The sequence below is a fragment of the Erithacus rubecula genome, assembly GCF_903797595.1.
Source record: "Erithacus rubecula genome assembly, chromosome: 5".
NCBI lineage: Eukaryota > Metazoa > Chordata > Aves > Passeriformes > Muscicapidae > Erithacus > Erithacus rubecula.
In genome coordinates this window covers 64620041-64645316 of record NC_136687.1, presented here as the reverse complement: position 1 = coordinate 64645316, position 25276 = coordinate 64620041, and the positions used below count along the sequence as shown (strand labels likewise).

Genomic DNA, 25276 nt, shown 5'->3' with positions numbered 1-25276 from the left:
TCCTACCTTCACTGCTTGAAATGAGGCTGGCCTAGCTGCTTCTCTGAGGAGTGTTTTCTCTGAGGAGTGTTTTCTATTAAGCAGCTCTCTACGGGCTCTTGAGTTGATGGACATGACATGGAAAAAGAAAGAAGACAATTTAGAAAATATGGTATCTAGAAATATAACATCTTAAAGAAATCTACACCATGGAAATAAGTGCAAAATAAATGAAAGTACCTGGGGTTTTAGTAGCACTACCATTCTGTTTGATATTAAAAAATACAATTTTTCAGCTTATTACTACTGTGGTGAAACCCAGCAGCATCTACAAAGCAAGTGCTTCCAATGACAATCTGATAGAAAATAACAAATGACCATACTAAAGATCTGCATGGCCTCTCTAACTCAGACTCCAAGCCATGATGAAACAGGAAAACTGAAATCAGTTCAAGTTTCAGCATGTCTCTTCTGCCCCCACGTCTGTCTGCCCACTTAGAATGTCAAAAAAAGGCCAACAAAAGTCAACAACATATAATCTAATATTTTTAATTTTATGTACAGGAATATAACGTTATGGCAACTTTGTACATGAAATACATACAGTATTTAAACATGAAAATCAGCTAGGTAAGAATTTACATTAGCAATGAAACTGCTTCATGTGCAGCTCAGTTAATACTTAGTTTAGATCTGTATTTTACTGGGGGAGATTTTAATAGTTTACAATCATAGAAACATAAACATTTAAACAAGACTCTATAAAATAATTTACAGAAACCCTACCGTCTACACTGAGAGAAGGAGCATATGTCTGTGAGTTGTGTGTTTGAGTAACAAGGTGGACAAATGATGTATCTCAGCCTCTTAAAGTATAAAATAATTTAGAAGCAGTTCATGCAATATGGAAGCAAAGGCGTGCCAGTTCCTCCGAGGTTTTCTGCTACCTTGGACATCTACTGAGCATCACGTGTGGGTCACTGGATGCACGATAACACCGCTGCCAGGTGCCACCAGCCAGCACCAGCCTCAGCTCCTCCAGACAATGACTTATGTAAACATAAATATACAAGTTGATATCTTTTCTACACAGTACAAATACAGGTCACAACTTCTCAGCTGTGCAAGTAGTCAATCCGTATACTCTGAAGCAGGATAACGCTCAGTCCGGAGTTCCCTGTGTTCCTCTGCCAGGGGCACTAACAGAACTTCCTTGTTTTCACCAGTTTGCTCTGGTATTTCACCGAGTGCCCGCCGTGCCCTATCACATAAACATCCAGCAGGTAGGACTTGCCAGGCTGCAGGCCTCTGATTGTCTCTGTGGTCACTGCCTTCTGGATGTTCTGGCTGTGGAAGTATTTACAGAGAACCTTTTCCGACTTCTTCCTCGTGTCTGGACCCAAGCACTGGTTCTGCTCTCTTTTCTTCTGCTCTTCATTGTAACTCTCATCCACTTCCCTCTTGTAGATGCAGAATTTGTTCCTCTCCTGCGTGCCCAGCCACGCCACCGTGACCGAGGAGCACGTGCGGAGCTTGTCAAAGGCTTTGATCCGCGTGTCTTCGGGAAGGGATGGGAACAACTGCTTGTTGGGTCTCGTTGTAGCCAGGATCTTCAGCATGGAAGCACCTTTCTTGCTGCCCTTCAGCCTAATCAGGTATTTAGCTTTGGCTTTCCCCCGGAGCTGGAACTGCCGCACGCCCTCCACACTTTGAGACAAGAGAAGCTTTCCATCCCTCCTAACTTGGATCTGAACAGCATCCAGGCAGGAATGAACCGAAAAGGTGACTTTTTGATGGGATGAAACAGGAGCAAAACGTAGAAATTTGGTTCCCTTTCTCTTGATGAACACATCTGCAACTTTGCCATCCTTCAGCTCGACTGTTTTCTGCTTCGCCTCCTCCTTGGTCCTGGCAAAGGTGCCGACATAGGCAGTGCTCATGTTGGTGTTGGTGTTCACTGCAAACATGTCAAAGTAGTATTGCGTGTCTGGCTTCAGGTCAGACACGGTGAAGATGTTCTTGTTCCCAATACAAACTCTGTGCAGGTCAACTCTCGGCTTTGGGGGTGTTTGCCGCCCAAACTTGGACGATTTTAGGAAACCACGCTCTTTGCCAGAGTTGTTGTCTGCAGGGAAGCCAAAATGGGCAAAGTCAAAGGGACTGAAATCCAGACCTGGCTTTGGAGCCATCATGAAGGCATCATCAGAGCTGAGCTTGGCTTCCACAGCACAGAGGCTTTTGAAGTTGTGCTCTTTGTTGATGACTATGCAGTACTGGATGGGCTGTCTCAGCAAGGAGGCCGTGGGGCTCGGCTTCCATGCCAGCGTCACCGTTGTACGACCCAGAGAGGTGACGTCGATCCTGGGATCATAAGGTAACTCAGGATAAGGCTGGTCTGACTCCGGGGTTGTGGTTGCATACACTTTAAAATGGGTGTCCTTCTCTGTGGACAGCAGATCCAGCTGGTACAGCCCAGACGGGGAGCTGGAGGACACGAAGTACTCCACGTCATTGCCTTTGTAGGAGAAGAGCTCCGTGCCTTCCTCGTTGGTAATCTGCTGCTTCTGCTGCTCAAGGGGCTCTGGGTCGCCTGGAATATAAACAAAAGGTTTGTACAGACACTCTCTGTGAATGTGAAAAAACAGAGAACTCTAACAGGCACATTTTACTGCATAAACTGCACATGAAAGATGGAAAATGAAGGTTTTCTCTTCTGAGGAAGATGTAATTGATCAAAACTTCTGTCAAATCAGAGAGAAAAATTGGTTGGTACTCAGGTTAAACCCAAACACAACAGAAATTCCACCTGACCAGCATTAATGGAGTCTTATGAATGGTAGCTAACACCTTCCACTGGAGTGTCAGGCATCCCACTTGGAGTTGCCATGCAGTTTTCCCCAGGGGAAACTCACCTGCCTGCTCCTGGATGTGGACCCTTAGCTCTGACCATCTGAGTTGCACTAAAATCTTGTTGCTAATCTCAGTGGAGACCAGAGGTGTGTCTGCCATCCCCTGTGGTGTGTGTGACAGTTCAGCACGTGTTTCAGAGGCTCTGGCAGCCCTTTCCTCTCCTCTGGCAGTAACACAGCTCTGTGTCTGAAGATGAGCCCCTCCAGAGGGGTGAGCTCAGTCCTGTTGCAATGCCAGCCCTGTCTCTCCAGTTCTTATCTTGTGTAAACACCTCACAGCAAAGCCCCATCAAACTGAGTCACTCTGGGCAAACACAGTTTGCTCTAGCAGCATGCAGACCCCTGTGACTGTAACCTCAGCTTTTACTTCTTTGTAGCCCTTTTTCTTTCCATGTTGCTGCCTGTTGTCAGTCTCCTGCACGGGAAAACCAAAACATCAGGATATCATAAGGACAGGCCTGCTGTGAGACTCAGTGTTTTAGGAATCTTAAATCCAAGAGAAAAGCAGGGAAGGGGACAGGGGAAGTCACTGATGGTTTGTTACCTGATCCTTCCCCACTGGCTTCCTCTGGGAGCTCCTGCACACTCAGTTTCCACTCCAGAGGGGCATCACACGGTGTCACCGTCACTGCTAGGGGAGTATTGTCCTCTTCAACCACGAAGAAATACCTAGAGGGAGGTTAACAGGTCCTCATGTCAGGAACTCCTGATGGCAGCCAGCTGGCAGGGATTGACTTGATATGATCAGGGATGCTCTTGCTGGGGCCACAGAGTCAAAAGTGTCACCAGCAGGCAGAGGGAGCATGGAAAGGTTGGTGGAGCAGAGTTCACACTTCTGTGTCAAGGCAGATCAGAGTGGTTTCTGGCCTCCTGCTCTCCCCTCCAGCAGCTTTACTTTCTACCACTGCACTACCCAGATACAAATAATCACAGAGATGTAAATGAGAGAAACAGGATCTCTCCTGGAACTTAGGGATATGGTCTTCCAAGCAGGACACACATTTTACATTGTGTCCAGGTAAGCACCCAGCTGCCCTCTCACACCTAGGCACTACACCTCGCCTATTAGAAAATGTTCCTCAGCAATGAAGGCTGGAGGAGTTATGTCATATGAGGCTATGCAGCTCTTCTCTGAACTCTCTGGAATCGCAGGTTGTTCCCCAGTATAATCCTTAGTATTTTCTGACCCAAAGGGTGGAGTTTGGGAAGTGGGGAGTTTAGATCAGGTTGCCTAACACTGCTTCTTTAAAGCACAGTAGGGAACAATGAAGAGGGACAAGTGTGGTGGGTCAAGCCTGTAGTTTCTCATTTCCTTCCCATTGCCTCCAGACATGGTTAGTGGCCCCATTTCAGGGAAATTTTCCGGTCTAGGGGAGCTCTGGGCTTATACCAGAAATCAAATAAATAAATTGGACAGATCCTCAGCTGGGAAGGTCAGATTGGGATGGAGGCTCACATATTTACTTCACCAAACAAAACACTGGAACTTTTTTTTTTGCGGTTAGGATCCAGTTTTTATCTCCAAGCACACAGCAACCAGAGCTACCATTTTAAGGTTTGGCTTCTTCTCTTGGGCCAGACAGAAATACCTTTTGGGGAGTCAGACAGGAATGCCTTTTGGGGTGTCAGACAGGAATGCCTTTTGGGGTGTCAGACAGGAATACCTTTTGGGGTGTCAGACAGGAGTGCCTTTTGGGGGTGTCAGACAGGAATTCCTTTTGGGGTGTCAGACAGGAATACCTTTTGGGGTGTCAGACAGGAATGCCTTTTGGGGTGTCAGACAGGAATACCTTTTGGGGTGTCAGACAGGAATGCCTTTTGGGGTGTCAGACAGGAATGCCTTTTGGGGAGTCAGACAGGAATACCTTTTGGGGGTGTCTCGGAAGAGGTAGCTGCTGATTTCGGCTCCGTCGGGGATGACTGACGAGTCATGGAAAAACGCCTTGTCCCGGATCTGCATCTGGAAGAGCTCCTCATCCCTGGTAGGCAGCTTCTGGGGCCTGGAGGGGATTGGCAGCAGCAGCAGCAGCAGGAGTGGCAGCAGGCAGCGCAGCTGGAGCATCCTGCAGCAAAGACAGGGAGTCCAGCTCAGGAGTGCAGCTCCTCTACAACAGCCTCACATGTACTTTGTGCTTTGCAGGCACCTTCACTGCCACACAAACACCAGGAGAATTCACTGTCACAGTGCTTGGGAAAAGGGTGTCACCAAGATTTTCCCATCCCCAACTGTGACTGAAGCAAGCCCAGGCACTGGCCTCAAGTTGGAATAGCTACCAGAGAGCAAAAGCCTTGCACATGCTCTGGTGAGTTACACTTTGATGTCCTGCCACAGCAGACATGGAGCTTGCTGGCCTTGGAGCTACAGCAAGCACAGAGCAGATGGAGGGTACATCAGCTGGGCTTCCCCTAGGAGATTTTGGTTGGGCTTCCAACAATCCCCTGGAAAGTAAATATTTCCAGTGAAACTGTTCTTTGCAAAAATAGCGAATTAGGAAAACATGTGATACAAACCCACACATATTCAAAGCACATTGGTATTAGCATGCAATTCAGCAGGGCTTAATCCTCAAGCCTGATGGGAATTGCAAAACACAAAAGCAGAGAATCCTTTACAAATTAGGCATAATAATTCATAATCTCAGCCTTTCATTATGATGTCTATAACTAGGTCAGAAATTACTACCCTAACATACACAGTGGGACAAGCTGAAAATCTCCTTTCAGTACAGCAGATGATCTCATATAATGGCTCTGGGATGGGGGGGAAAAGGGAAACAGCCCATTTCTGGTACAAATATATTAAGGTTAAACTGTTAAATGATAACCATTTTTAATTAGAAGAAAAAAAAAATTACATTTAGGCTATTACCTAAACTGCATCAGCACTGAGATTTTGGGGAGAAACACGGTAAAAAGCTGAGAGTTTTGTCTTTCCCTTGGCTGAGTGTGCAGTAATGCACTGCTCTGGATACTGAACTGTGAAGTAAGTACTACTTTATAGCAAACTCTTCCTTTTATCTTTGAGATCAAATCTGTTGCTGAAGTAGTTCTTTTTCCCACCACCTCTAATATTTTATGTAAAACCAGCAAACATAACTCCTTGTACACACTGTAGTCCAAGCCATACTAAAACTGCTCTTCCTAAATCCCTCTCCCTGCTGCCTCCAACTCCCCTTCTGCCTGTCCTGCTCTCAGGACAGCTAAACACAGCCACCCACATGCTGCACAACAGGGCTTCTCACACCAGCAAGGCTGTGGAGGGGTTTTGTTCACCCTCATTTTGCTTCCTCTGCCTCTGACATTGTTATTTCATCATTCCTTCCACCAACAAGCAGGTGTCCCCCCCACTCACCCCTCCTCTCTGCTCTCCCCCAATATCAGCTCATTCCCTCCCCTCTTTCAAATGTTTTCTCCACCTCCTGCTGCACAGCTCAGTCAGCTTCATCTTTCTATTTTCCCATTGAAACTGGTGATGGGAGGAGGCAAACTCAGCAAACTTAGCATAAGCCAGGAGTGACATGCACTGAGCACTCCCTCACAGGATGCAATTTTAGGTCTCAAATGGTGTGCTCTGTTATCACCTGGGATGGTTTAATGACAGGCTACTGCAATGCACTGCCCTACAGAAAGGAAAGGAGTTAGGTCTTTACCTAACACATGCAATTGGTACCTACAGGTAAATCCTGATTTAGCTTTTCCAGCCTTTGTCAAAATCTATCCCAACCAGCTTTTGATGGCAGTGGATATAGTTCCTCAAGTTCAGACTGAAGTGTTGATACTTACCAGCGAAGTTACAGACATTTGACCTTTTGGAGCAAAGATCATGAGTCAAAATATTTGCTGGCTTGAGTCACCAAAGCCAGCAGAAATCTCCCCTCACACAAAGCACGATGAGTTTCGTGTGCTCTAACACACTGTTTATTGATTTTTCGAGTATTATTGTTGGCCAACAGGGATGAAATTCCTTCCAACCTAATCACAACAGTTACAGCAGATTATTTGGTTAGGTAAGGAACTCTGACGCTTTCTGCAGACAGCGTCCTCCACATGAACTCCCTGAAACTGCAATCCTGTGTATTCCCATAGTCAGCTCCAGCACAATGTAACCTCTACTAAAATAAACCATTTTGATTATAGGCTAAGCTTCACTTCTTAAATAATTTCACTAGCTAATGCACTTTAAAAACTCCCATAAACTGTGTTTCTGCCCCCCTTAACAGCTACAGAGCAGTGACAAGGTACAGATTTGTCTCCAATTTCTTTATCTAATTGTAAAAGCATTTTGGCTTAAAAATAACTCCAAAAAGACACATTAAATTTAGTTCTGTGATCCCTGCCCCTCCCACACATGAACTACCTTGCAAAGTTGTCAATTGTTACTGAAAAAGGAAACTTTTATAATCTCTGTTCTTTAACAAATTAATAGAATTTTGAACACTTTCATTTTCACATATCTAACCTCAGAGGCTTAAAACGGGCCAAATTTTCACGCACGACACTTCCAAAAGAGAGACAAGAGCAAAGAGGCTCCCAACCCTCACTCAGTTTTTGGAAGCTGTGCTGTCAGTGTCACACCATCCTTTCACACCAGTTAATAAACAGATTTTAGTTTTTGCAGCGCACTCATTATAATTTGGCAGGGTTTCAAGCTAAACCCTCTGTAGTTTACTCATGCAAAGCATCAAGAGCAAAGCAAAAAGCCCATTGATTCATCCCATGTTTGTTTCTGGGCAAGCTCACCAACGACTTTGACAGAGTCCCTCAGAAAATGCACTTGCTAGATGTGAGCCTGTGAATTTGTGCTCTGCCACCCAGCCCTCAGAAACTCCCAACAAACCATTTTCTTGTCTTGTGTTCATTTTTAGAAGCCAGGTAAAAGCTGAGGCCTAAGCATGGCTCTGCTGAGCCACACAAATTACTTGAAATACATTGTGTGATTTTTTTCTTCTCTAGGCTGTGCTGCCTCCTTAAATGTCTTTTATTCCATTTTCTACAAGTTTTTCTTGTTTTCCTTTCTTTTAAACTCTGAGTCAATATTTTATTGATATATTCCTGCTGACTGGAGGGATTTGCCTGCTGTTTATCACTGAATTTAAGAGAGTGCCAAAATAAACAGTCCTAAGTGAAATAATAAGCACCGTTTTCCTTCTCCAGGATTGCAAAAGTGCCCTCTAACGGCCCATCTTTACCTCTCACTTCTTCCCCAAGCTCTGTCTCAACTGAGCATTAAGCCCAGAGGGAAAAGCCCTGCTGGCTGACCAACCTTGGGAGTCAGACTGACCACAGAGCTCCCGAGGGTCCCATCTCCTCCCCCTGTTCCCAAGGGACAAGGCCACTGAGTTTTGCCTGCCAGGCACCAGGACACTGATGCCAGGGTAGGTGGCCAGGGTTTCCCAGAATTTGAGCCTGGAATGTGGCAGTGCCATCCCCAGGTGAGCAGCTCCCAGGTTACACAAACACTCTGGTAGCAAGAGCCACACCTCAGGAGAGATTTGCTTATTGAACCCAGCTGTATTTACCTAGAAAGATCAACAGAAGAAAAATACATGCTGTACATTGGAGAGGGAGATACATGATTTGAAACACTTCAAAATTCACCACCTTGCCAGAGGCTTGGGGCTTTTTTCCTTCTTTCACAAAGTATAAGTAACCATTTTATAAATGGCATTTGATAAACTTGAGTTATAAGCACACACATGAAAATAATCGTTAAGTTAGGTCGTGGGTTTTATGACAATTGAAATCAATTCCTATCTTTTCAATAATCTCCTTACCCAACCTTTCCAAAATCCCACCTACAAAAGCCCTACACAGCCCTCTCTCCTGCCTTAAAGATCTCCAGGTAACAAACTCCATCTGCAAATCTCCAGGTAGGCTGCAATTAGGACCAGAAATGGAGGGGATAATGGGATTTGCAGCTGGCTCAGGTTCTGAGTGGAGGGACAAATTAGCTGGAGCTGTGGCAGCACCTCATGGGGTTTTCCCTCAAGCTCAGCAGGGTGGGCACATCCTCAGCCCAAGGCAGGAGCAGGTGGCAGGGGAGAAATGAAATCACCCCATTTTTGATTTCCCTGCCCACAGTATTGTCTGAGTGACCTTTTCCTCCAGCACTGAAACACAGCTGTGAGGGGTGTACTCTGTAAGGGATCAGAGGCTCCCTGCCCACTTCCCACCACAGAAATCCTACCCAGCAAGCCAAGAATCCATTTTGTTTGGGTCTTGGGGATCCAAGCAGTTGTGTCCTCCTGTTTGGGCTTTGCTGTGCCTTTATTTCACACAGACACTTGAAAGGAAGGCTCAATGTCACCAAACATGCCTATGCTGTGGAAAAAGAGAGCAAAGTATTGGATTCACCACATGCAACACTGGTACCTGTTCACAGTCATCTCCTTTGATCTATGGAAATAATTTGCTTTACTCCTCAACTGTCTGCAGGTTACCCAGACCTGTGAAGGACTTACACAAATCTGGGTTTACCTGGAGCAAATGCATCTGGAATAACCAAACCCTCACATTAATTACAGAGAGTGGGAAGAGCATGACTGTAATTTAGTGAGGATAATTTCAAGGAACTGCCTGACACAGTGCGCTTGTGTGGCATTTCTTTTTGTTTTTTTTTTTTTTATTGTATGGTGGTTAACTTTTTTTCTTCCTTACATCCTATTTTTAAACTCTGGTGTGCTGGGGGTGGGGGTTTTTTTCTGTTTACATTACCCATGCTGCATCTCATAGTAAGTCTGCAGATTTATTGATGTGATTTAAGTCCAGCTTTGGAAATAAAAGGGCACTGTGTGACTTCTTTGACTTATTATAGGAATGCTGCAAGTACAGAGGCAGTGAGCTTTTCCATTATACACTCAATTTCCAGAGATATATGCCACAAAGACATGCACCTCAGCACACACAGTTACCACCTGAGGAACAGAGGAGTTTAAAAGTACTTATAAATTTGGATTGTAATGCAATTAGTTATTTTTAATGTGCAAACAAGGAAAAATAATGCCTTTGCAATTTAAGCATTTACTGGGAGCTGCTCAGTTTGTTTGTTTAGGGGGAGAGCAGAGGGGAAAAGTGAAGGCCTGCTGTTAATGTTCACTATTCCCAAAAGGATGTGGAAAACGCTTGGTATGCTTTTCATTTGGGCTTTTTTGTGGTTCCTTTTTTTTTTTTTTTTTTTAAAGCATCATTTTTGAAAATTTGTTGTCTGGTCCTGCCTGGTGCCTGGGGAAAAGCATGGGCCAGGGAGGGCTGTGGGACCTCTCCAGGGCTTGGGACAAGGAATGCAGCCCTGACAGGGATGCAAGGTTGCATCACTGTCTCTGTAGATTTTAAGACCAATTTTTTGTGTGGTGCCACAGCCAGCCTGACATGGCAGCTCCCATTGGCAGGACCAGCTGGGAGGTCCTGGGAGGGCAGGAGCTCTTATGGACCTGTAATCCATGGATTAAAGCTCCATAAGCACTCAGGGACATGATGGACTAAAATGGTTCCTTTGAAGAATGGAGGGTCCACGGTGTCAATCTGTGGATTAACCAAGCCCCTCTTGCAATTCCACAATTTTCAACCCACAATTTTCCTTTGCTAGGAGTATTGTTTTAGCCAAGCAAATCACTGTAGCATTACAGGGAAAAAATACAGCCATGTAAAAATAGGAAGGTGTGAAGAAATAAGAGTGCCAAGATTTCTACCAAATCTTAATGGACAGCAGTGGCAGTGAGCTACAGCTTGGGGGAGAGGTTAACTCCAAAGGGGCACCATTAGAAAATGCAGAGCTGTCTAAACTTGACATGTTGAAAAGCAAACATACTCAGGGAGACAGGATACCAAAAAAAAAAAAAAAAAAAAAAAAAAAAAAAAAAAAAAAAAAAATCAAATTTTACATGGATTATTTTGTTTCTAAACTGAGACTTATTTATTTTTCCACTTTTAGTGGAAACAGATTCAACCCCGATCACAGCAAAAGCATCACCCTGGAGCCGGTGGCAGCTGGACCTCAGCTTCAAAAACCAGCTGAGCCAAGGAAATGCCTCATAGTTTTCCTTGTTTCATTCAGAGACCACATACCAGAGCTTCTCTCTTCCACAGCCACCTCTGCCACGAGGCTCAGCGCCGAGTGTCAAACCCAAACAAACAGCGCGGCCCCGGCGACAATGCTCGGCTGTTCCGCGCCTCTCCTGCCAGGGGAGACAGCGGCACGGGAAGCAGGGATGTGCTGGAGCACGAGGTGGCAGCCAGCTGGCAGCCCTCTCCCCTGGACAGATGTGACCTCCCCTGGCCACTCCAGCACCGGCTGGAGCCCTGCTCATCCTCCCAAAACCTGCGGGTGGCAGGATGTCCCTCCTGGAGAGGGCAGGCGTCATGGGATAGGTGACTGGTACCAGCTCCTCCAGGGGAAAATATGTCACACTCGGAGAGTCTGACCCAACTCGGAGTAGAGGAATTTTTTCCATAGTCTCAGCAGGGGTTGAGCCCCAGTAGGAGAAATAAGGCAGAGAAATCTCAGTTTGCACAACTCCAGGCCATTTAAGATAACCAGCCCTGAATGCCACACAGCTCTACCACAAATCTTTCAGTGCAAGAGTTGGGGGTGTTTTATAATGGAAAGTAATTATTATCCCCTTGTTACAAGCAATAAAAGTAGGGCAGAGACTTTCCTTGTTCAAGGAAATCCCAATATAATCCTTTCCTTTAATCATAAAACAATAGCTACTTTCCTCGGCCAAGGCATTCTGCCTTCAGCGCAGCTCTCCGGGTGTAGGTTGCTCACTCTCTGTAATGAGTTTCAGCAAGGGGATTAGCGGGGAGGAACACACGAACAATTACAAATTACAACCAACAGCGGCGTGTTGGTATTTGCTACAGTGTGTCCCACTATTCCTCTGGAATACTTCAGGATGACATTATGAGACAGCACCCTCTCCAAAATCCTCCAGGGACAGGGATGGAACGTTAGGGTGTGATACAGAGCAGGAACAGAACCTGGATCTGCATCCTGCTGTGGTATCCTCAAACCACTGGGCAGGAAGGCTTGGAGAAATGCTACAACACAAACCCAACTCATTAACTTAGTTAACTACCAAAGGAGTTAAGGGTGCTTGAGCCATTCCTAGGGAATACCACAGGCATGGCAGCTGCTCCTGATCAACAAGGTGAAGGGGAGAACATGAGGGGCTGGCACAGGGCAGGGAGCTGCAGGAGAGACAGGAAGCTGCAGTTAACCAGAGTGACTCCCAGAGCAGGAGCAGGGGAAGCCGAGTTCCAGCAGCTCCAGCAACAACCAGAGCACTCACGTTCTGTGGAAAGCTGTGCCATGAATTCCTTATGCACTTCTCCCCTTCTACTTTCTGGCTGGTGATTAAAAAAGGCATACTACTTGGAAAATCTGTCAAGTGCACAGGGGCTTCCATCAGACGTGCAGTTTTCTTCGGCATCAGGAACACCACAGCCAGTGTACACAGCCACCCACTCACTTCCCTACCCCTACACACACAGTTTTCCCACAACAGTGACTCAGGAATTCTCCTTTGCCATGTTACCACACTGCCCTTATTACCACCAAGGGTTTCTCACCTGCTGTAGCACAGAGAGGAGCAGCAGCAGCTTTCCACAAAGCTGGAAAAACACAGCAAAACAGCAGCAGTAGCAAGTCGTGTTGCTAATCTGCAACACCTGGGGAAGAGACTGCAGCCCTGAGCTGCCACCAGCATGGTGTCCTGCAGTGGTGCTGACTCCAAAGGAATAATGAGTTTTTCTACTGAACTCAGAGTCTGGCCCATTTGAGAATTGTTTAGGTTGGAAAAGCCCTCCAAGACCATTGAGTGCAGTCCCTAACCCAGCACTGCCTAAGCCACTGGGAACCCGTGTCCCAAGTGCCACAACAATACATATTTTTGATACCTCCAGGGGTGGTGACTCCACCACTGCCCTGGAAAGCCCGTTCCAGTGTAAAACAACCCTTTCCATGAAAAAGTTTCTTCTAATATCAGTCTAAACCTCCTCTAGCACAGCTTGAAGTCATTTCCACTTCTATTTGGGAGTAGACACCAGTACATATTACTTATGACCACATTAATATATATTATATTGATAGCTGACCCCTCAAAACTTTCAATCCCTGAATTATCATCAGAATCCAAATATTTCTGATTGCCCTTACTATTCAAAACTGGATTCTGTTTTAGTATTTTCTACCTTCAGCTTTAAAAGTGTGCAAAAGAAACCTTAGGCCCTGCAAGTCCTTAATAAACCCTTAAGGTGCTCTCTCAAAATGATTTGTTGCATTATCAGAGCAATTCACAGATGCTGTGTCTCATTTTCCCTAGCTGGAAAAGGGCTGCTGAAAATATGTAAACATTTGTCAAGTGTTTGAAAATGGAAAGTATCAAATGCAGTGCTGAAGCTGTTGATATTTACATATTTCTACCATTGATATTTACATATTTCTACCAGCAGCTCTTAGTGTTCAAGCTGGCAGATCTCAGGCACAGTTACAGTAGCAAAGACTCCCAGATCCAGCATGGATATTGTCTCCCACACTGATCCCCACCACCCCCAGGAAGCAGCACACACCATTTCTTAGCACTGTTTCCTCAGGAGCTGCAGTGGCTGAGAGCACAGGATGGCTCATCCTGGATGAACCACATCCCAGGGAGCACAATCAGCCTCAGCACTGCTCCTGGGTGTCATACAGCAAATTCCCTCTTTTGCATGCTTGCTTTTCTACACTACATGGCTGGGTATGAGAAGGAGCAGGAATGCTCACTCTGCCTACATTTTGTATTTACACCCCCAGCATCCTGCTTTAAAAAACCCACAGATAAATTTTGTTAGTGGAGGGCATGAGCTGCTCCAATTTCTCATCATAGTTACCTGCTGTCCCCACTATGGTGCTTGACACTTCCCACTGCTTCCAGAAAAAACCCAAACTTCCCCCAGCTGCTCACCCAACATCACTCAATCCCTCCAACACCAAGAAGCCATGTGACAGAGCAAGGATGTGACTCTAAAGGGCAACCACGAGTCCAGCCACCAGCTCATCACACCAAAGCAGGACAGGAGCACCTTTGGGAGCTGCCAGTCTCCAGTCTTCTTTCTAGCACCTATTTGTTTCCTAAGCAGTGGCCTTGTGCATTTCCCAGCTGGAAAATCCTTCCCAAGTGCAAGAGGGATGGCTGCTCCAAAGGAATGTGGTGCCAGAGGTTCAAACCTGCCAGGGTCACCTGCAGAGCTGTGGTAAGGGGTCTGAAAAATCAGATTATTGCAAGGGTTGGTTTCAGCTCCACTTTAACTGCTGGGCCAGTGTTTATTTGTGCAGGCTGGCAGGGGAAAGGTTAGCCCTTCCCAACAAAAGCAGAGGGAGCCATGCAGGCGGGGAGGCCGGGCTGTCATGGGTGAGCGAACATCCAAACAGCCCCAAAACCTCTGGCCTTCCTATGGCAGCCATACACCCCGGGCTGACACAGGACAGGAGGGAGAACAGGGGAGAAGGGAGGAGTTGCTGCATTCAGAGATGACTGAAATGCACACCAAGGGTGCTCCTTTTCCCAAGGGAGAAGGTGTGGTGAGAGCTCTGGTGGGGGATCTGGTGCTGTCCCTTCACCAGCGACTGGAAATGGCTACAACATTATTGTATCAAAGGACAAAGCACCATTCCAGCATCACTGCTGATCATTGCAAAACCCAAAAAGCAGTATCTGCTCCTTGGTGCTTTGTCCCCTCAGAGCATCTCAGAAGGGGCTTGGGCTGGAGCTGTGGGGAGGGCTCTGCCCACGGGGACGATGCCCCCGGGTCCCTCTTTGCTCCCCCACACCTTGCCACGAGCCCTCAGTGCCCAGTGGGGATGGCCACATACCCTGTGAGCCACAGCCTGAGCCACAGCGTGTTTTGGGCTACTGGAAACACACTTTGCTGAGGTCTATGAATTTGGCATTTTCTAGTTAAAGCCCTAGTTGCCTGGATTTTCTCATAAACACCTTGCAACTGCTTTTTCTTAGATGAGTGGGAATTAGAATGTGCTCCATAAATTAACATAGCACATTTCTTTCCCTGAGCCTGCCACCCTGCTATCACACACTTGCAAGAGATATCCTAGACCCTTGCTTTAAAATAACTGCTTAATTCAAATGTAAAATTTAGGCTTGTTCACATGATGTGAGAGGGTCTTAACATCTATTTATTTTCCCACTTAATTTTTTTTTATGGCTATTGTACTATAACAGGATTAGGAAAGTTTTAATCGACTGATATTAAATCTTCCCTGCAAAATTGTAACTTTAATACCCCCTAGGACTATTAGACGTTTATTCATTATTTCTCATTACTGAAAAATCAGTTTGAGAGAGCCCCTAGGGTCTTCCCCAAGTAAGGATAAGATCCTATTAGTCGTACAAATCATACTCAAGTAAGTAATTCTTACCCAGGAGAGAAAGCCCCCAGGGAATTAAACACAGATTTAGTAGCCAAAGGAAGGGAAGGAACGGGGACTAGAAACTGTTAATGCTGCTCACTGATGTTTTCCTTCACATCCACAGACCAGCTGGCAGCTCTGAGACACTTGGCTTTCCCACACCATCATCATCCCCATCTGTAAACTGCTTAATTTCCATCAGGTTTCTGGATTTCAGAATGCTGAGGCACGTTTAGACTGTTTGACTATAAACAAATTAGCAGTAAATCTGCTGCACCTAAACAAAGTGGAGAGAGAAAGAGAGGGAGCACTCACTTCTTCATGATATTCTGGCTGCTTTGTGCAAACATCTTCCCTGTACAACCATCCCTGCAAATGTGTATGAGGAACACGAGATTCTGCCGTGCCTTGGCTGGTCTGGGGCTGCTCTGTCTTGGTACTGAGCAAGTTAAAGGTGACAAAGATAAAAAGCATCATTTTTCTCACCCCCTAATAAAGTTTCAACAAAGTTGTGTTTTCTCAAGTAATACAAGGGAAAAAAAAAAATAGACTCAATTAGGCAAACAATGCTTTTCCCCTGTAAATCACAGGGGAAGTGTCGGCCCCGGCGCTGTGTCACCTTGGGAGCGTGCGAGGGTCACTCTGGAGGGGCACTCATATCCGGACCCGTGGAGCAGGGAATGAGGTAGGAGAGAGAAATTATTGCCTTTTGCTTTTCAGTTCTCCAGGTGCTCGCAGCAAGTACCCACTGCTTCCTATCTCAGCTGTCACACGAGCAACAAACATCTCTCTAACCCCTGAGTTTAATTACCCTGAAGCCAGAGCAGTCCCAGCTCAGGCCAAACCTGAACAGCCCTGTGAGAAATCTGTGAGAAATGTTGAAAATACCTGCCTGGGTGGAAGGGCAGAGCCCTGTGTGAGATGCTGTGTGCAGGATCTGCTGCACCCCTCTGGTAACTCGGGCACATTTGTGTTTAGTGAAGCACAGTGGGCTCGCTTCTCAGGCCACTGGTGCTGCTGTTACTCCAATGTCATTTAAAACCCATCCTGTACAATGCCCCCCATCAGGTTTTTGGTGAAGTTGGACTATCAGCTACCTCACACATGAGGTGACATGACACTGCTTGTTCCTGACTGACGTGCTCCCTGTGGAGCAATCAAAGCCATCCACGCAGTCATGAGATTTTCAGCTGGTTCCTGTTACAGCTCTGTGTTAACATTTATCCTTCTCTTCTTCAGTGGGTGTCCTTGCATGCAGCAAATGAGAAAATTAATTCTGAAAGAAAAGACTTCTAATATTTGCCCTCTTTCTCTCCCTTCTGAATGTATTTCCAGCTTTAAGCACATTCTCCTGGAGTTATGATTTATTATCCTGACCTGTTTCCCAATCTAAGGGCAAATACTCCTAATGACATCTTGTTAAAGTTTTCAAACATACCATCTTCTCAGCCTTCAAAGCTCCTTCCATCCATCCATCCACGCGCTTATTTCAGTCATCTTTTCAGGCAGAAACTGTCCCTGTTTGATCTAAATGAGTATTTTTGCCACAGAAGTACATCTCATGATGTGAAAGAGAACAGTTTCTGCACTCTGCCTGTTCCCCAAAAGCACTGCTCGCTCACTCACTGCTACACTCCTGAGTTAGCAGAGCTCGAGCAGTACTTAAGTCCCTTCTCACTGGTCTTACCTGGGATATTCTCCCTTCCTTGGCTCTAATTCTGATTACTTCTGGTTTATGCCTGCCCATACAGTCAGTGACACCAAAAGGTTGCCAGCCTCAGCCCCTTCGAGCGCTGGGAAGGAGAAACGTGCGGCTTCCACCAGGCTGCCTCTAATGCAGAAAACGTGCGCGTTCCGCGGGGGCGAATGGAAACCCGCCCGCCTTCCCCGGAGTGGCCATCGCTACAAATTAGCAGAGCTGCCTCCAGCCAAAGCGAGCCAGGCACCGAGAAGATAAATACCCACTTAGCACAGCAAAATAAAACCAGCCCCAGAAAGATGCGAGACCCCGAAGGGAGACTGAAACAGCCCCTTGCAAACAGTGAAGTAATGGGCTTACAGTTTTATTATTCGTATAAAGTTGAGTGACTTCAAAATGAACGCGAAGCCAAGCAAGACTTGTTATCCCACTAAAATCTGTGCTGTAACTGTAGCCAGTGCCCAGATGTTCCGTGGTAAAATCCACCGCCTTACTGCATAAAAGCACCACAGACCCTGACGTACAGTCCTGGCTTGCCTTTATCCAAACCTACTTAGATGCTGGATTGTTTTTCTAGCAATCCTTTCAACTGCCATGGGAAGCATAAAAGGTGGTCTCCTACAAAACCATTTGGTACCAGCTTGAAATGTAACCATTTTCAGAAATAAATCAGGATTTCTTTTTAATAAACTGTTTATCACCAGCCTCTCGGGGCATAAATCGTAGAAGAAAAAGCAGGGTCTGAGTTTAATAAACATCTCATCTTTTTATATATATTAAGGCAGAAGACCCTGGCATGCTTCAGAGTGAAACATCCGGCACACAGCCTCCAGCCAGCCCTGCTGAGGGCATGGCATGGAGCAGAAGGCCACTGCATGGACAGAGCTTTCAGGAAGGGTTTATCCCTTCCTTTTTAGGGGATACCTAAGGTAGGCAAACTTTCTGAGGTGGATAAAGGGGACTTGAAGACCCCCTTTCTGCGCCTGCACGCAGTTCTGGTCCGTGAGCTGCTTTGGGGCAGCCTGGGCTCTGGGAGCACTGAAGGATGCTCAGGCTCTAATGAGTGAGTGGTGCTGCACTCGGAGCCACAGCACCGACCCTGCCCACAGCGCTGCATCCCCCTGGCTGGCAGGAGGAGGAGAGGGTGCGGGGAGAGCCCCACAGATGGACCGGAGCTGCGCGCCGGGAGCCCCGAACGATGGATGAACGAACACCAGCTCTGGTGGCGAAGGCATTTAAGCCGAGCGGGGAAGGCAGAGCAGGCGCGACGTGATTTTGAACAGCTTGCTTGACAGTTTGCACCAGATTGTATTTATAAACATTGGGAAAACCTCAGAGCTTTTCCTCCGTGTTTCCGAAGTGCTCAACCACAACAACACAGGCGCGCAGGGCGATCCTACACAGCGCTGCCTCGCCTCGGTGACAAACTTCTCACAGTTACATAAAGGGGCCCACGGTCACCACAGTCATCTCGGTGGGATCAGCAACCTACACTGCGCTCAAATTCCTCTCATCTGACCACCAAACCCTGGCCTTCCCTAGGGCGGCTGGGCATGAGGTCACCTGCTGGCCCACGATGCCAGTGGCACATCACAGGTGTGTGCCACCGCCTGCCAGGTGTTGCTGGGCCCAGGGAGCTGCTGGCAGAGCCTGGCATGTCCCCACTCAAGAGTGGGACATGCATGTTTTGTCACTACACTGCTAGGGCTGCAATGACACACTGTGGTGCCACCCTCTACAGTGCAGAAATCAGCAGGGTTTCTATCCAGGGCCGCTCAGAGACAAGGAGAGTGGGATGCACTCACAGTCCCCATCATGGAAATGTGACAAGGAATTTTGCAGACCTATTATAAAGCTCTCTCCGAATTAAGAAGGGCTCACTATCTGCTGACACAGGAAGCCCACAAGGAGAAGGTACCATTTCACTCACAATAAGGTAAAACACAGCCACAGGACCCTGGGTACATCCACATGGTACCCGCACATGATGCACTACTGCACATCTTACCGCACACTCTAAATGGTCAAACTACAAGGTAAAAATCTCTCCGTGTTTTAAAAAGTCCTCTCCTGCTTCAAATAGCAGCAAGTTTTAAATTCTAAGCATTGCTCTGAGTACTTCAGAGAGTTCTAGTGGCCCTAGAAAGCTGACCTGGGCCGCTCTCCTGCAGGTACGCGTTTCACTGTGAGGTAGGAGAGCGTGGCCGGGAGGATGAGGCATTCCTGACAAGAAGCAATCCAAAATGCCATTGCTAAAATAGCTCAGATTCAGCGATTTTCAAAGTATACTGAGCAGAAACACAAAGTTTTTCCCCCTGCTCCCTCACTGCCAAGAGTGCTGATGGTGTCTAACACCCAAGCTCTGTTTTTATGGAAACCAGGTTATGGCCAATCTAGCAGTGCCTGGCCAGGGTCACCAATGCCATAAATCACTCGCCGCCAACCGCCCAGGGAGGAATTCACCCGCACCTCGCTCTCGCCCCTTCCACTCTTACAGACACAACTCTCTGCCGCGACCGAGCTTGAAATGGGTGCGTGGAGCCTGGGAGCCCATCCTGAGTGCTGCGTGCGGCTGCCAGAGCAGCCCGACTGCGGGATGCTCCGATGGAGACACTGCCACACTGGTGCCACTGAACGCCTCCTGCTATCTCCCTACAGCTGTCCACAGCCAGCTGCGACAGGGAGGTCCGGGAATTCACGGCAGGGACCTTGCCTTCCCTCTGCGCTCGCCTCCTGCAGTCGAGCCTCAAGAATAGCGATACTGTTTAATTGTTCTAATTAACACTGTAACTAGATGCTAACCACATCCTTTGGTGGGGAAGGGAAATCCACGGGAAGCTACGAGCTCCATGACCCGCTATCTGAAACCAGCCTTGCAGAGGCTGCCTAGCCCACGTCGGTGTCCTCCGGGATGATTTCCAGAGCAGCCCCGGGCAGCGTGGCACAGACAAGATCACAGACAGGATCACGCTTATCCCTGGCACCACGCTAACCCGTCCGGGGAGCCAGGACATGCTACCACCCAAGTGTTAAATTCATCCAGCATAAACACGCTCAGAGAATCACAGCTTTTCAAAAATCTGCGCTAGCCTTTAACTGCAAAGATTTAAATACATAAAAGTTCTATCTGCAAGTGATTAAACAACGCTTTGTAGCCATTGTCTCCGCGCTGTCGAAATAAAAACAGAACCAAGGCTGCACGTAGCAAATCTTAGCATTTACATCTCACCGTAGAGTTTTCTGTCTGCTTTTGTTTTTTTTTTTTTTTTTTTTGCTAGCCACTTTTTTCTCCCCGAGAAACAGCGTATGATGCTGGCGAAGCCGGAGCCGCTGCCTGCCTGGCACACACCCGCTCCGCGGCAGCGCCGGAGGACGAGCCGGGCTTCCCGGCGGCCGCACGGGCTGCAAGAGGGCAAACACGGGCAGGAAAAGCCAAACCTCGAAGGCGAGGGAGGGCGCCGAGTTTTCTGCCGGCAGCATCCCGCGGCGCAGCGGTGCCCGGACGGTTCCGGGGTGGCGGCGGCCCCGCACGGGTCGGGCACCGCGGGCCGCCCGTCCCGGGGCAAGCGCAGGGGGCTGCGCGGGCGGCCCCGCTCCCCGCCCCGCTGCCCGTGCCTTACCTTGCGGCGTCCGGTCCCGTCCCGTGCTGTCCCTCCCGCGGCGGGGGAGGCTCGGGTTGTTTTCTAGGGGGACGGGTGCCGACCTATTCCCCCGCTCCGGCGGAGACGGGCTGCAGCGGGGACTGTGTCACGCACGTCCCTTCGCGCTTTATAGCCCCTTCCCTTCCCCACCCCTCCCCGCGGGGAAGGAGGAAAAAAAAAAAAAAAAAAAGAAAGAAAAAAAAAGAGAAAAAACAATAAAAAGCTGGGAAAAGAAGCCGGGAGCCCCACGGGCACCCGCCGCCGCCCGGGGCAAGGGCAGGGCTCCGGCTTCGCCTCCCGGGAGGAGCCGCGGGGCGGCCGAGCGCCGGCAAAACTTTGGCGGAGGGGGCGCGGAGCGGCGGCGCCCGGCGCGTCTCGCTGCTGCTGCTGCTGCCGCCGGGGCGGGCGGGCAGGGGGTGCCCGGGGCGCGGCCGCCCCGCCCCGCCACCGCTCCGCCACCGCAGGGGCGGGCCCGGGGGGGGCCCGGGCACCGGGGGGAGCCCAGGCACCGCGGGGAGCGCGGCCCGGGCCGCTGCCCCCGGCAGAGCCGCGCAGGGGCAGCGCCGCGCCGCCCGGCTTTGTGCCGCGCTGCCAGAGCCTACTCAACATCCATCTTGGAGGGTCGGATCCTGCCCGAAAGCAAAGCCGGGACGGGGGAATGCAGGGGCCCGGGGGATGCGGCGATCCCGCTCCTCTCTCACACTGCTTGGGTCGGTCGGGGCTGCGGGAACGCTGCGGAACATCCCAACAGCGATGGAGGCGGGAGAGACCGTCAAGGATGCGTGAGAAATGGGATTTATTAAACCCTGCTGCAACTGAGCAAACGGGTCTCAAAGCTGCATCTTCAACCTCTCACCTTCTCCCTCATCACGTTTTGGTCAGAGGCAGCTTTCAGGTCTGGGGACCGAGGGACAATTTTCTTACTATTACCTGAGTGCTGCAGCAAAAAGACAAAATCTGTCCTTTGCCGTTTAAAAGCAAACCCATCTCTTTTTGTTTCCTTTCTGGCATACCAGTCATAAAAACATCAAGTGCTACATAAGCATTAAACAAGTTATTACTGATAGCAGCTGATGGGTAATTCCCAGAAGCTAATCATTTCCATCCTATTATTTCAACAGATTTGGGGAGCAAAAATTAAACAACCCTCCCCCCCCCCCCTTATTTTTTTTTCTTTTCTCCTTGCAAGACAGCTGAGCAAATCTGACAGCAAAGCCTCAGCGGAGGGATGCAAATTGCCATATTCTGTAGGGTGACGTGTAGGGTGACAAACAGCTCCACTTTGTGAAGACACAACCCCCAGAAGAGCTCATGCCTTCAGGGACACAGAGCTGTCCAGAACTCTGCTAATTGCCATTAGTTACTGGCACTTACCTCCCACTCTGTCAACTCACAGAGCAGCAGGGTCCAGCCAGCCAGCATTCTGCCCAAGGGTCTGCTCAGAAATATAAATTTACCCGAAGAAACCCAGGATTAAGAAAAAGAGCCCCGTGAGAGCCTCTATCCAGTTATCCTTATCTGTTTTCATGCCCCTATTTTTACATAATTAACAACTATATTCATCATTTTCAAATAGGTTTTAAGGGTTAGAGTTCAGGGGAGGGAGAAAGATACAAGTTTCTGATTAATGTTTAAGGAGAACCAAAAAATACCTGGTATTTGCAGGCAGCATCCCGACTTGTCCCTTCCTAGAGGATCGTTTGCTTCTGACTGCAACACTTCAATAGCAAAAATCTCAGCAAACTACATGTGCTCCTCGTCTGATGCAGAAGACACAACGATTCAATCATCCAAAACTGGGAGAAGCTGACTAAATGAGAAAGCTGAAATTGGTGAAGAAAACCTGGTACGTTCCGACGAGCTTCCCCCCAAGCCTTTGGACCGTGCAGGAGCCAGCAGGGAGGGATCTGCTCAGGTGAAGGCAGCAGCTACCTCCTGGTGCAATTCGTGGCACAACAGGGTTTTGTAGAGCCTGCAAAAATGGCTGGCTCGGGTTTGAGGTCATTAGAGGTAAAATATTGCTGCCCAGCCAAAGAGCTCTGGAGAGTGTGTGCCTCACACACAGGCAAACCGATTATTTTGAAGCCAAGGACAGTTTTAGTGCTATTGTTCTTAGGGGGTATCACTGTCTGTGATTCAGGGGAAGCAATGTGACATCCCTGGGATGTTATTTGCAGGGGTGTGTGCACACTGGCTCCTCTGCACAGATAACTCTTGTTTTGGATGCCTGCAGTTCCACCTCTATCGCCACTGTAAATCTCTGCTGTGATTTAAAGCCCAGCACAGAGTGAGACTCTCAGCCAGAGGCACAGTTAAAGCACTTCCACAACAAGATTCGCCTCTCCCAAAATTTATAAGGTACAAAAACATTCCACACAGATACAGGAAGCAGATTTGGGATTTAGATGCTGGAAACTAGGGGAATGTCTGGAAGGTACTGGGGCAGTCTGCTAAATGGAAACCAAACCATGAAAGCCAAACATGGAAAATTCTCCCATGTAGGTGATTCCTTTGAAATCCATTAAATAGTAGCTGGGATAGTCCCAGCTACTATCCCAGCTCCCAGAAAACTGGCATTGAAATACTCCCTCCTGGAACCAGAGATGATTCACAATCATTTACAGGGACAGGTCCCAGGCATGGTCACGTACAACACCCAGGGCAACAAGTCTTCAAGTGTAAAATGCTGTTCCTTATGTGTTTGGGGCAAAACTTAAGGAGCAGGAGACCAGCAAATCTCAAAATTATTTTTCTCTGGGCACTCACCTCCTCCTCCCACCCTCTCAGAGGCTTCCAGGGAACTGAGTAACCAAATTCTTCATCCACATGCAGTCTCAACCTCTGTCTGTAGCCGTGGATTGCTTCCTTGGGAGCTGAAACAGCTTCAAAACAGTGAGCAAATAAATATCCCAAATTTTGAATGTCTCTAACTGGATGCCAAGGAGGGCTGCAAATAGTCTGGGTAAAAACTGCACTCCACACAGTTTCCCCACACTGGGAGGCCCTGTTAGAGTGGATGGATAGGTGCTACCAGGAAACAAGATGTGTGTTACGTACGATGGAGAAAAAGAGCAGGAAATATTTAATAAGCCATCCAGTGAAAAAAATCCTGAATAATAAATCTGTCTGAAACAAAAATGGAAACGGGCAATTGGATATTCTAGGAGGGGAGGAAGAAGGATAATTCATCATATAAATAATTCATTGCAACTTTTAGCAACCAGCACTGCCATGCATTTGGTATGGAAGACAGATGACACAGGGAGTGCTTGCGTGTGTGCTTAATTTTGTTTATATACATTTTTTTTTGCCCAATTATATGGTTCTCATTGTGGTGCAGGTCTGAAGATCTGTTATCAGCAGCCCATTGATTAGCATTTGTAACTAGGGAGAGGGCATTGCTATTTTTTAACATCATAAACTGAGGTGCTAAACCAGCCTTACGGATCGATGCTGCCTGATAACCCAGGCTGTGATGGGTTTTAGTTATGCAGCAGCACACAGAGCTCACTCTCCCAGAAGAGGGGTGGGCGGGACAGCAGGGGCCTCCAGAGGCATCTTGGAAGCATCTGGCTTGGGAGCTGCCACTGCCTCCCCAGAGGAGCCACACACGAGTGCCCAGGTGGAACCCGAGCAGTGACAGTGCCCAGGAAGGGCTAAAACCAAGTGCTGTGAGCATGGAGATCATGCTCCTACTTCCAGCAGCAATACTGATGTTGCCTACAGGTTCCATTTGAGGAAGAGGGTTTTTTCTGCCTTTTAGGGAGCAGGTGGGTGCTGCTTGAAGCTGTGACAGAGGTGACCTTGTGGGCCTGAGCCAGCACCTTCTGCTGTGTGCTGCTCCATGAGCACAGCCAGGCAGGGAGCACCATGCCCAGCACTCACTGCTGGCTCCCTGCTAGCCCCAACCCTGGCTTCTTTTCCTGATAAGAGGCATTTTCCTTCAAAAAAACCCAAAGCACGTGCAGTGCTTGGCAGGCTGCTCACGACTGAGCCCAGTGTTTGACTGATTCCCCTGGAAGAGCTGGTGGGAACAGGATAAAATGAGGCACGCCAACAGCACAGCCCTGTTAATGCAACCACAACACCTCCAGCCTTCACCCAGATGCAGTGCAAGCTGATGCATTGCCACAGACCCCAAGAAATTGCACATTTGGGCTGCCCTCAATTCACTATTTGCCCATTTTATCCAATTATGTTTTATTTATTAAGCTACTCCTTAAACTCTCCTGGCGCTGACTGTTTTACACCTTCAGTGCGTTCTTTTAAAATCCCACTATTTTATGAACTGATTAACAAGAATTACTGCTCCAACAGCACAAAAATACAAAACTAATCTAAAATATGGTCCAGTTGAATCAAGAATGCAGCATTGGCTTTTCCATATCACCATTGGAAAACACCTGCTGTTAGACATTACTGCAGCACATGCTTTATTTTGTCAAATCCAATATAATATTATAAAACCGGTTTGAAGATGAACAACTTCACTCTAAAATCCCAACAACGAATGTGAAAAATAATGACAAGCAGAGCTTTCATGCTCCAAGCCTTATTTCTTAATCATAACTTCATTCTACTGACAAAGAAAACTGATGCTACTTTACATAATTTAAATAATCTAATCTACTTTCCAGATAAA

At 47.8% G+C, this 25276-nt stretch overlaps 1 protein-coding gene across 4 annotated transcripts; it reads right to left on the bottom strand.

Moving 5' to 3' along the window:
- Nucleotides 1–512: 512 nt before the first annotated feature.
- NDNF (neuron derived neurotrophic factor) lies at nt 513–22819 on the bottom strand. 4 transcript variants are annotated; one of them, XM_079306567.1, is made up of 4 exons: nt 22287–22819; nt 4754–4951; nt 3433–3557; nt 513–2569 (listed from the first exon to the last, which is right to left on the bottom strand). In XM_079306567.1, the coding sequence occupies exons 1-4, from the start codon at nt 22304–22306 to the stop codon at nt 1179–1181; spliced, it is 1734 nt and encodes a 577-aa protein (XP_079162693.1). In that variant the 5' UTR covers nt 22307–22819; the 3' UTR covers nt 513–1178. The 4 variants fall into 4 exon arrangements, with proteins under 4 accessions (XP_079162693.1, XP_079162694.1, XP_079162692.1 ...); XM_079306568.1 differs by lacking the exon at nt 22287–22819 and adding an exon at nt 20614–21053; XM_079306566.1 differs by lacking the exon at nt 22287–22819 and adding an exon at nt 15610–15662.
- Between the last annotated feature and the right edge of the window lie 2457 nt (nt 22820–25276).

Coding starts and splice junctions, on each gene's coding strand:
- NDNF (XM_079306569.1), bottom strand. CDS start 15,471: ATGGGGATGATGATGGTGTGGGAAAGCCAAGTGTCTCAGAGCTGCCAG. Junction 4,952..15,394: donor GGATGTGAAGGAAAACATCA/GTGAGCAGCATT, acceptor TCTTTGCTGCAG/GATGCTCCAGCTGCGCTGCC. Junction 3,558..4,753: donor TTCCGAGACACCCCCAAAAG/GTATTCCTGTCT, acceptor ACCTCCCTCTAG/GTATTTCTTCGTGGTTGAAG.